The sequence below is a fragment of the Choristoneura fumiferana genome, chromosome 5 (assembly GCF_025370935.1).
Source record: "Choristoneura fumiferana chromosome 5, NRCan_CFum_1, whole genome shotgun sequence".
In the NCBI taxonomy this organism is placed as follows: domain Eukaryota; kingdom Metazoa; phylum Arthropoda; class Insecta; order Lepidoptera; family Tortricidae; genus Choristoneura; species Choristoneura fumiferana.
The window spans coordinates 14,221,715-14,233,733 of record NC_133476.1 but is presented as its reverse complement, the minus strand read 5'-3'; the positions used below and the strand labels follow the sequence as shown (position 1 = coordinate 14,233,733).

General features: G+C 39.3%; 2 protein-coding genes across 3 annotated transcripts in view; both read right to left on the bottom strand.

Annotated features, from left to right (window-relative positions):
* The window catches only part of Sp1 (transcription factor Sp8), an 81,905-nt gene extending 75,711 nt beyond the window's left edge, over nucleotides 1-6,194 (bottom strand). The window contains exon 1 of one of the 2 annotated variants that reach the window (XM_074088094.1): nucleotides 6,054-6,194. In XM_074088094.1, the coding sequence (XP_073944195.1) occupies nucleotides 6,054-6,095 (42 nt within the window). In that variant the 5' untranslated portion in view covers nucleotides 6,096-6,194. The remainder of the gene's footprint in view (nucleotides 1-6,053) is intronic. The other variant, XM_074088097.1, reaches the window with a different exon arrangement.
* A 2,524-nt stretch (nucleotides 6,195-8,718) lies between these two features.
* On the bottom strand, nucleotides 8,719-10,385 carry LOC141428237 (uncharacterized). Its single transcript, XM_074088098.1, has 2 exons — nucleotides 10,289-10,385; nucleotides 8,719-9,900 (listed from the first exon to the last, which is right to left on the bottom strand). Exons 1-2 carry the CDS (start codon nucleotides 10,316-10,318, stop codon nucleotides 8,968-8,970), a joined length of 963 nt encoding a protein of 320 aa, XP_073944199.1. The 5' UTR covers nucleotides 10,319-10,385; the 3' UTR covers nucleotides 8,719-8,967.
* Nucleotides 10,386-12,019: the final 1,634 nt, after the last annotated feature.

The following is a 12,019-nucleotide window of genomic DNA, read 5'->3' as shown; positions in this document are numbered from 1 at the left end:
TATTTAGAAGGACAGTGCGAGTTGCATTACATATTGTCATCGAAGATCAATAACTTAGAGCAATGTATCACACTCGCACGATATGCTCACACCGCCTCAAAGAGACATAAGTACATATTCACTCGCAAATAACGAAGATGAAGACGTACTTCTACTCAACCAAAGGCACTGATGCATTGCAACATCTATATAATCTAACTATAAGGCAATATTGTTAAAACTTACGCTAAATTGCGAGCCATTAAAGTGAATGATAAATGGTATCGCGGCGCGCTGAGTGCGGAAATGTCAGAGAAGCGCGCACGTGCTGAGCGCTCGCCGCAGCCTCCTAGCAAAAAGCAAACGGCTGTTTTATGGAAATAACTCCATTTCTCTCGTAAAATATGCTTGACGACAAAGCGTCTTGTCCCGGAAAAGAAACTGCATACATTATCTCCATTCATGTAAAAGGGTACAGCGTTTATTGGTTAGTTTCGAAGGAAACGTGAGGGGGTTTGTTTTGTACCAGGACGTAAGGGTCAGTTTATATCACACTAAGAGAAATTGTAACGCGAGACATACTTCGTTGAGACATACCTTATATACCTACGTCAAATGCTATTGTCTCAATTAAATATGTCATCGTGCTGCGTCTCAGTGAGATCAGACCCGTCGTAGTGTGAGATATATTTGTAATACCTGTAAAGGAATGCAACATCCATAGATAAGCTTCACAAAATTATATCTACTTATATCTACTCTACTATATCTACTTAAGCATCAAACACTATCATTCATGTTTGTTCCTAGTGGTTTCGAAGTGCGAACTCGGACTCGCACCTCTGAGTTTTCCGAATTCATCGAAATCACACTTAAAATTAACCATGAAATTAAACTAAATCTAAATTTCCACTTCCAGCTCAAAAAAGGGGTAAAAAATTATAATTCACTTTTTAAAGTATACACTAAAAACATAAAAACAAATCAATAAAAAAAGATATGTAGCAAATTAATAAAAAAAAAACAGTTTGGTATCTTTAGGTTTTCCCTGTGGTGCATGAAATTCAATTAATTCTGATTTTTTTATTGAAATTTATATCTTGTATACCTACCTAGCTTCGTTCTAGCTACTTGATAACGATACGAGAAATTTAATTAGCCTCTGCTTCATAAATTTTTATATCATCATGTATATAAGAGACTGTTTGTTTCTGAATAAATAAAATAAAAATAATATAACCAGAGAACAGACATCAGCAAAAGAACAAATGTCTGCTTAGTTGTGCCAGTCAGATCATTGATATAAGCCAGAAAAAGCAGGAGTCCCTAAATACTTCCTTGGGGCACTCCATACTTGACGAAGCTAAATTCAGGCCCAAAAGTTAATAACGCTTTTGGGGTTTTCACATAAAGTTGTTAGGTACTCCTGTATGGTCGAACAAATTGAATCATTCATGACCCAGGGTGGAATCTTTTAATAATCAAGTTCACTATGATTTCCTTGACAAATGTATGAGATGTCAACATGACATTAGTAACACAAAGGTTCCACCCTGGGTCATGATTCAATTTGTTCGACTGCAGGTACATTAATTCCTCTTATTTAAATACGATATCATCCATTTATAATTTCCCTCTAACTGCTACAAGCGTATTATAACTTATGTAGATAAAAGAACGTGAGGTGATACCCGGTCGGATTCTTTTGACATATCCATGAATATTACCATCACTCGTATCGTACCCTCCTACAATGTCTTTATAATATTAAGGATCTCATATATTGCCACTTTTATGGTTTTATTTTGTCTAAACCCCAATTGGTTGTTTGACAGAATATTGTACTTTGCAAATATGAGTATCAAAGCTATGTTTACAATTCAAATCTTTCTCTTTTTTTGGATGATGGGTGTTGGGTTAGGTTAGGTCAGGTTAGTTTTATCTCTGTAATCTACCTACGTTTATTTATATTTATTTGTTTGCTAGCCTTAATAGTTAAAATAATTGTAATATAATTTTTGTTTTGAAAATAATACTTTATGCCAAGTTTCTTGCAGAGCATTCTCCTCGGCAAGTTTGGTTAAGGAAAAAGATAGAGGTTTTTTTTATAAAGTACTTCCATAAATTATATTATAATCAAAAGAAGTAAAACAAATTGATTAAAAAAAATGGTACACGGAGGTCTTCACACAGTAACAGTTATATATATAGGGAGGGTAGTCGTTTATCCACATGGTTTGATAGGCACTTGACAAGCGTTCACGATTAAGACGGGCAGATGGCAGGACGCCTAATGTCGCAAGCGCCGGCGCATGTAAGTACTAGATGTGTGCGCTATTAATGCGAAATCACTATAATTTGGTGCGGCTGTTTGGCGTCACTAACCGTCAGCCGATGGAAAGGCGACGGAAGCCTGTCACAGCCGCAATTACAGTACCTACCGAGAATCGACATTAGTTCGTCGAGCTGAACTATTTATGTAAAATAAGAGCAACCTCTCGTACGGGGAAACGGCGATTGCACGCATCGCTCATTAAGCACTTTAGAGCAATTTGAGGAGAAGAGAAAAAGTCGGCTGAGACGCCGCACAACATCGCGTGGTCAATTAAAATGTTGCGGCACGGCTGCTGCCTGCACCCAACGGTAGTTTTGCGTTTTGCGTACATAGCAAATTAACTCAGTCCAGTTCCATAGAATTGCTCGTATCCTCAACTATTTAAATAGGAAATTAAATAACAAGTGTTACTGAACAACTTGCAGTTGCCGTTGTAAAGACTCTGCCTGGCAAGAACTGGAAGGCTGGAGTACCTGCCCAACGTTTGAAAATTTAAAAGCACTTGTTAACTATTCCATGATAATATAGAGCAATGATGAAATAGCGTGATAAGTCCCGTATATGGTATTTTGACTATGAGTGAGAATCACGAAAGTTTAAAACGTTATAGCAATGATGATGCTCGGATTTTCCATAAGTCTAAAGCTGATAAATATTAAATATGATTTGTTTTTAAATAAAAGTAACTGGGTGGCCGAGCTCTGCTCGGCGGTTACCGGAATCCGGAAACCGCCTTTCCTTAGTGATCAAACCAAGTTAAATTCATCGCCAATGCAGAAATATCATCAAAATGGCTGAATTTTTTCAATATCTCAAAACATGATACTCGTGACAATTTAATTTTGGTGTCAAACGAAGACTTCAACGACAGTTACCAAATTATATTTAACACCGTAACCTCTAAATTCAATTTGCGTCGGTGCCATGCCACAAAACAAATAATCCTGACACCTGACATGCAGCGTGACTTGCGGCTCGGTAGCCTGCGCCCACGCCGAACTCGGCTTCACTTCCGGACGAACTAGATCTTGTATCCACGGGTTCTACATTTATGCATCTATTGAGCCTAATGCTGCCAGAAATGCGGGTTTGTTTTTTTTTATCTGTAAGGCAGTTCGTGTCTCATCTCTGGTTTCGTTCACGATCCATAACATTGTAAGCCATAATATAATGTTTGCCATAGTGATCATTTGCCATAACTCTGTTTTCTCTAAAGCCAATTAGGAATTCTAGGAATTCGGATTTTTAGGAATTTTGAATTTCAGCCATCCTGTAGAACTCTATAGGTTACGTTACGTTTCCTTTATAACAATCAGTAATTATTTATAGTTAAAAAAACAGTTATGGCAAATGATCATTATTGTAAACATTACAATATGACTTTTAATATGTATGGATTCCAATATAGACCCCTCTCATCTCATCTATATTTTATATGCTGAAAATAAGGACCTAGGAATGTACTTTAGGTGTAGTTGAGGTCAAAGATATAGTTACATGTCAGTTTCTTGTCACATTATTGTTTTTGATAATTTTATACAAAAATGCGAAGTGCTGACAAGGTAGCCAATTGTAAATAAACACATCTTTGACCTCAGTTGTACCTAAGCAAATATCAAAGTGGTAGTTGTTCTAGTTTTTTTTTACTTTCAGATATTTAACTTCATTATTTTTTTGCTTTAGGTGACATAATATGTTCTATCTTACCTGCGCGTAGGTATTTAATTATTTTTGCACTAACAGTTCTTTATTAAAAATATTTTTGTACAATTTTCATATCTGTATGTAGGTACTCTAAATAGATATATTTGAGTATGAGTACATATCACTAAACTAGGTAAGTACTATGAATTACTAAGAACATCAAATTAAATTAAAACTCTAATCAAAAACAAAAGTAGGTACCTATCAATAACTTTTCCATATTAACCTTGAGAAATAAACTTTGTTTGTTTGTACAGATATTCCATATTAATAAAAACTAATGCGAAGTTCTAGCGTAAAACAGACAAATTTGCGGGAACAAATTTAATTTCGAAAAAAAATACACAGCGCAAATTTGACAACGTTATTAAATGCTATGATTGTTCCACTCATTCAAATGCAGATCATTCTGTACAGTCACCAGCGTTAATATCTGACACGTCCTTCCGGCCCTAGAAATAGAGTCGTATCAGATATTTATGCACGCTTGTTGTGTCAGATATTGGTGCTGGTGACTGTACCTAGCGAACTAATCAGATGGTTGTAGTTACCATCGAGCCATAGTTAAGTAACAAGTTTAATTAGGCGAGTAGGTACATAGAGCACGCGGCGCTAATCGAAGCCGTCCCGGGCATCAATCACTCCCGCCGACACAACAACGAAAACACTGTTAGTTTTGCCGCTGAATTATTAATTACATTCCCACAAAAAACTCACACACGACGCCGAAACGCATAAATTTCTTCCTTTTTCACCGCACAAAGGAGCCGGGCCCACGACCACGCTAAACAGATTAGCCGCGGCCGACACGGCCGTCGCGGCATAATTTTTGGCGCCAGTAGTCCTGCCTCTAGATTAAACTAATACGAAAAGGAAATTGAGTAGAAAATGGACGAAGGCTCTATGTGTCATTAAGGATTGGTTACGCCGCGAAGGCGCCGCGACCTAACTTATTTGAGTTCACTTAATTGAATTAACATTTCGGTAGTTTTTATGGAGCTAGTAATGGTCGGAACAAAATTTAATGGGCTATTTTTGGTTAATAACAATAACGTTTACGTGACGGACCTGACTAAATAGATTGGTTTTCGTTCTTTATGTGAATATATAGGTGAGCATATTTATGAGATTAAAAAATGGCTATTTTAAAGATGCATTTGTTTTCTGGGTTAAGTTTGACTTGGTTATAAATATGTACATTTTTTTACAGTAGGTAACAGTAGGTACATAAGAAAAACGATCTATTGAATATTTAAAACAATATTGGTTTATCCATATACATTAATGTATAAACCGGGTCGTACTTCAATTAAGTAAGATTGAAGTAGTTTATCGAATACCGTACATATATTATTCAGAGCCTTGAACCAAAAATTTCCATTGCTTATTCAAAACATACTGAGTATGGACATCTGTAGAATAAATAGGCACTCCACTCATGGGTTTTCGTTTGGATGGAGAAACTTTCTAGTGCGGGTCCAGTCGCCCTCGAGAGCTATGAATAGTAATAGAGGTTAAGGCTCTAAGGGGCCGCAGAGACCAAATCCCGGCGAGTCGTAATGCGCCGCTTATGGTGCGTGCTAAATCGACAATACCCGGGGGTGGCTCGGGACTAACAAACCGTTTTATGAACCTGCCTCTTTGGGGCACAATTCTAAACTTTACACAACTTTAAACCGTGAAGATCTTTATGTTTTTATCAGTTTGTAGTTTTTTCTTTTGCCTTTTTGACTAAGCATATGAAACGAATGCCCACCTTCTACTGCGAGTCGAGTAGACTCCGTAGGGTTTAGATTTATCTCGCAACGATCAACTGCATGGAAATGTTTTCACTGAACTTCTTTGAAATTGATCGTTGCGGGTTAAGCGGACTCCATACGGAGCTAGCTCCCCTCGCATTAGAACGCGGGCATACCTAAGAGTTTACCGAATAGATCTATTTGTTTATTAAACAGACGCGAGCTCTACGTCGTTTGCCATATCTAGTTGGTGCATGCGCGTTAGTAAGGCGTGAGTATAGTGAGCGTGGACTCACATTCATGAGCAGGTCCGGTGAGGAGGAGCCCTTGCCGCTCATCGCTGCAGCGGCAGGCGCATGTCACACACTCACTCACTCGCGAGGCGCAGGCGGCGCGGGCGGTCGGCGAACGGCGAGCGACCGCGACTGCCGCTCGCTGCCCCGCCGCACGGCGCGAGCCCCCACCGCTACCGGCTGCCTCATTTCTCACTATAATTTGCGTGCTCGTTTTTTACCATTATTACTCCCTCGTTTTGTTTTACGTATTATCGAGTGCATCCCGCTCGCACCGCCGCCCGGCCGCCATGCGCGGCGAGCGCCGCCCAGATAATAGCCTCGCGCAATTACCGCGCAGCGTCGCGAGTGCGACTGCTAGCGCCATCTCGTGCCGAGAGGCGGAACTAAGCGTTGCAAACTAAGATTCAGACTTCAACCACATACATAAGTATCAACTATACAAGAGCCATAGCTTTAGTAAAGAATTAAAAAAAATGTGTCCTTGTTGACCATACTTTTTGTTGATTGTACTTGCATTACATCCTATCTAAATATCTTTACCAAGTTTCAAGTGTCAATTCAATCACTAGAAGTGGGCAAAATTCAACTAAATACCACGGGACATTGACGCCAATTGACCTAATCCCAAAGTAAGCAAAGCTTGTATTATGGGTACTAAGCAGCGGGTAAGCGGGTGGGTACTAAGTATGCGTATTATGGGTTCTAATTGGTACTTAAATAGATACACTTACATAAAAACATAACCCTTCTTCGGGCAGTCGGGTAAATACATTATTAACTATACACCCAAAACTCGAAAGCAACCATTCGTATTTATCTCACGAATATCTGCCTGGGCCGGGAATTGAATCCAGGATTTCAAGCTTCGTAGTCAGTTTCTCTAATCTAACCACTTGGCTATCCGGTCCTCTAAACACCACTTCAACGGTATCTATGAAACAAATCTCAATGTCAGCCTTTTATAAAAAGAAAACCTTGGCATTTATTTAAAAAACCGGCCAAGTACGAGTCAGGCTCGTGAACTGAGGGGTTCGTTCATCTCTAAACATCAATCTGACTACATAAAGCCACTGACAAACAAATTACAAAGTTTAATTTTTTTTCGTAGGACCAACTCACACTTGACAGATTTTTGTGATTTTCTAATAGTACTTCATATCAATAATTTATCTCTATAACGAAAGTTAATTTAGCTCTATTATTGTCCCAGGTTTGAGGTTTATGTTTAAACGTTATTGGGTTACAACAAAAACAAAACTAATACGTTTATACTATTGGGCGCTTAACTCTTGATATAATTTTATTTTTATTATTTGCTGTAAAAATACACATAATATTTAAATTTCAACTGTCTATCTATTACGGTTCTCGAGATACAACCCTGCGACAGACAAATAGATAGACGGACAGTACTTATAGCGACAATAATAGAGTTTAATTTGTCCCCTTCGGTTACAAAACCCTAAAACTGAATTGTTCGATTATCGTTTCAGTATTTAGTGTAATGTAAGGCAGTTTGCTTTAGGCACAACGTATACAAAGCGTAGCTTGAATTTTTTATCCCAAAAAAAAACTGCTACGACTAAACCAATCACTAAGATATTGAGCACACATGTTCATAACAGTAATTATAAGGAATACATTTAAGCCGTATAAAAAATTTCCATAACGTGACTAACTGCATTATCTCTTAATTCATAAACTCCGAAATACAACGCCTACGAATTTCGTAGCACCTCGTTCGTAGCAACGGTGTAGCATCAGTCATCAGTTACTGATTCAGTAGGGCTTTAGAACTCCGCATAATCTGTTAACGAATAAGATACTTACGTCTTCCTCTTAAATATCACTGATACATTTCATTGTATTTATAGGTTTAATAATTTAATATTTTAAACAAACAAAAACAAAGTTTCTTCACATCTTGCATCGTGACGACATTCGACATTTAAAAGTTAACAGAATCGCTTTTTCTTTGCAAACCTGACCTATTAAAGGTCACGATTGTGGGGATATTACCTTTAGTACTAGTACCTACATTTGTCCACGCCATTTAAGATAATTACTACTTACTGTCAGGAGTTGATAATGATACGGTCGGGTTGCGATTTAGAGAGAAAGGATCTGGAAAAATGTGAAATGCAAAGTTGGCATGGCGACCGGATAACCATGCGATTAGAGAACCTGATTACAAAGCTTGAGGACCCGGTGCCGTAAACCCGCGGGTTTGGTCCCCGCTCGGAGGAGATATTTGTTTGAAAAATATGAATGTTTTAACTAGTCTCGAGTATTGGATGTTTAATGTGGGTTTAAGTAGTTAGGTAGGGTGTTTACCTATGTAAAATAATATTTATATCAATATCTGTTGTCTAGTAATCAAAGCACAGGCTTTGCTTTGAAACTATTGGTGTTAATTTTCGGTAATATTTAGGTAATATTTATTTAAGAATCTAGTTACACTTTTAATGGCGCGAGCGTGAGTTCATACTTTTGCTACAAAATGCTAGTAGCATTTGCTGCGTACGATTCAATGATATTATAGTTTTAAAGAACTTATGTTTATAGAATAATTGATAATGAGAATGATCAGAAACAGCAAAATAGCAGATAAATATCCCAATATTTATTATTAAATATAGTATAACAATTAGGTACTTATTATAAATCAGCAAGGCACGTCAAATTAAGAACTTAACTATTTACATCAAAATAAGATACCTACATCACAATATACGAGTATTGTCTGGTAACTAATAAAATGATAAACAACCTACATTTTTCAGAAGCACAACACCAAAAAAACTTACAATCACAACCAATCCCATTTTAGTAGGTAACATACAACTGAATAACTGATTGAATTTTTCACTTGGAACTTTTAACAAACTTTTAATGATCTAATCGGAGGGCACACTTATTGTCCTAGAGCTACAGGTGGCTGTAGGTTGTAATGTCCTTGGAACATAGCGTAATTATCCTTCGTGGCGCATTGGTAAGAGGGGAAATGCGTGGGATACTGACGGGTGGCGTCGGGTAGCGTCGGGTACTGGTACCGTGCATACAGCGCCTCTTGTCTCTGCTCGGGCGCCCAACCCGCGGTTGCACCGCCACCAAACATCATTCCACTGTTGTAACCGGCACTGGATACATTAGGAGCTACTGCCGCGTAGTTCAAAGACATCTGCTTCGGCGCCGTGCTCGTCGGCACCGTTCCGTAATTCGCACTGCCAACAGAGACCGGCGCCACTTGCTCGGCAGCTCGTCGTTCACTTTTCTCCCCAGTACTCGCAGTTTCTTCCTTATCCTCTTGATTCGCCTTCTTACTCTTCCTCGTGCCGTTCGCATGAGTCTTCACGTGTTTAGCGAGGTGGTCGGAGCGCATGAAGCGTTTCGTGCAAAGCTGGCACGCAAACCTTTTCTCGCCGGTGTGCGTGCGCAGATGACGCTGAAGCTCGTCGGAGCGCGTGAACCGCTTGCCGCAGAACAGCCAGTTGCAAACGAATGGTCGTTCGCCGGTGTGCCAACGGAGGTGAGCTTTTAAGTGGGAAGTTTTTCCGTAGACTTTTCCGCAGCCGGGGACGTGGCAGACGTGTTCACGCTTGGCGCCGTCTTTGCCATAGTTGGGGCCGAGGCCGGCGGCTTCGGTGAGGCAGTTGGGGCACCGGCACTTGGCGCAGCGGCGTTGAAGCTCACGTGCGTCCTCGGCCGGCGGCCAATAGGGCGCGTACTGCGGGTACGGCAGACACCAGCCCGAGGAAGCACTGCTGCATGAGGACAGGTCTGAGGCCGGTGATAGCGCGTCGCCGCGCCCGCACCCATAGCCGTAGCCTGCTACCATACCCATCATCTGCAACAAACACTCGTTATGTTAATTTTCTGCGGCCATATACACTTCTAAAGACGGTACGTTATCAATAATGGTTATGAAAACCAAAAATTTCTAGAAAACATTTGTTTATAAATATTTACTACATAATAACTCCCCAATTAAAAATATCATTAAAACTTTTATCTAATTCTCCAAAATTAAGTTTACGTGCCTTTCGCTTCATATTTGAATAGATGAATGAAGCGAAATACTCATAATTCACAGCATTGGATCAGATAAATTAAAATTAAATGTTCAGCAAATTGCTCTATTAAATTGCCGATCCAGCCTTAAACGTCAAAGATAATCGTTTGTTGCCAAAGGCTATTCGCGTAAATACCGCACGGGCAATAGAGTTAGGGCGGACCTGCTGCGCGGGCGGATCCACGTATTGCATATCCGGTGGTGACAACGTAGCGCGACGAAAGCCTTCAACTGGATAATTACAGGGCGGCACACCGTTCGCGTCGAGACGTTTTTAATAACTGGCTTCGAATAGAGGTAACGAGCGGTTGTCGCCTTCCCCCGACCCGCGCCCGAGGGTGCCCGAGCGCCGCCGAAGCGCGCACCCCGCGGCCCGCGGCGCGGACGCAGCCTCCACACCCCACCCCGGTCCGTGACTTATGGGCTACGACTTTGGCTCTTATTAGACTAACAAAACGACATAGAAATGTTACGATATGCATACGGTACGGGTTGGGATGTATTTTGTTATGTTTAGAATAATTAAAACGCTGAATCACATGTAACAAACACAATTTTTTGCTGACTCATAATTGAATTAGTAAACCATAACTTCAACATAGTCAGAAAATAAAGTGAGTGTCAATTAAACTTTTCCCATACATTTAAGTTTATAGACTCCCAGCGATACGTACTACTACATAGGTAGGTACAGTTAGCAGCAGAAGTAGATGAGCGGTTACGGTGCACAAAATGACACATGACTCTACTGCACAAGGTAATAAGAGAGTGCTAATCATTTTGAGCACCGCAACCGCTCCTCCATTTCTACTGCTGACTGTACTTAGATATTCTGAATTTTTCAGTAAAAATCCGTAAATCTAGATAAAGGATGACTAGAACATAATATGTACCTATGTATTAAATTTGGTACGTTGCATACAGGTCTATCTGCAACGCGTACTCAAAAATAAGCTATTTATTTTGTAACAAGATTCCAGATAATCACACCAAAAATGATTCATCTCTCCACAATTCCCCAGTTAAAATGTTACGAAAGCTCTCATTTTATTTAAGTACTTATTTAATCCTCCGTTCGCGGCCGATCTGGTCAAGCTTGTTCAGATAGCATCTACCTACATAATATTATTCTTCTGTTTTGACTCTCACGCAGCGCTTAATGTTTTTAATTTTTTCTCTATTTCGGTCAGCAGTTCGCGGCAGACGCATGATTTATGCATATCCGAGCGGGCCAAACCTTTAATTACACGTTGTTAAAATATGGCAGTTTGTTAAATCGTTCGAGGTGCTTTTGTTTTACTAAACGCCGCTCTCTTAGAGAGAACTACCTCTACTTTTCCTTGACGTCCACCGCCGACCTTATTAGGTACCGAACTTTGCCTAATCTTCGGTACATTGTATGTTACCTTACCTACTTACTTGCGGTTAACAAATATTTCATTTTAAACTTCTTTTGTTTTTCAATAGATAATACCTAAATGTAGTTTATAATTCACGTTACCTACGCAATTTATGATTCAAGGTTAAACAAATCCACCTCTTTATTTGATTGATTTACCTTTTTTGTTATTTTCAATATTTACATAACCTTAGAACTTTTTTTAGAAAAAAATATTTACATAACAATAAAAAAATGTAAGTGAATAATTAAATTTAAGAACTTACCTTCTGTACACAAAGTGAAGTACACATAACGCGCTGAGGACATTCGAGTATAGGCATAGGCATGTACAATGTTTTACTGTAAATAGGTACATAGTTTAAGCACAACATCTGAAGGAACGACCGGCTAAAGCACAAGTAACTTTTTCTACTCGCGTAGTAAAATGTGCTACTAACGATATCGCTATCGGTAATCCAATGAGGTGCATTGTTTGATCGCAACTTTGACATT

Bases quoted from the DNA above. Each gene is read 5' to 3' on its own strand.
- LOC141428237 (XM_074088098.1), bottom strand. From the start codon at position 10,318: ATGCAATACGTGGATCCGCCCGCGCAGCAG. The intron at 9,901-10,288 runs GTCCGCCCTAAC...TGTTTGTTGCAG, and splicing joins TGGATCCGCCCGCGCAGCAG to ATGATGGGTATGGTAGCAGG.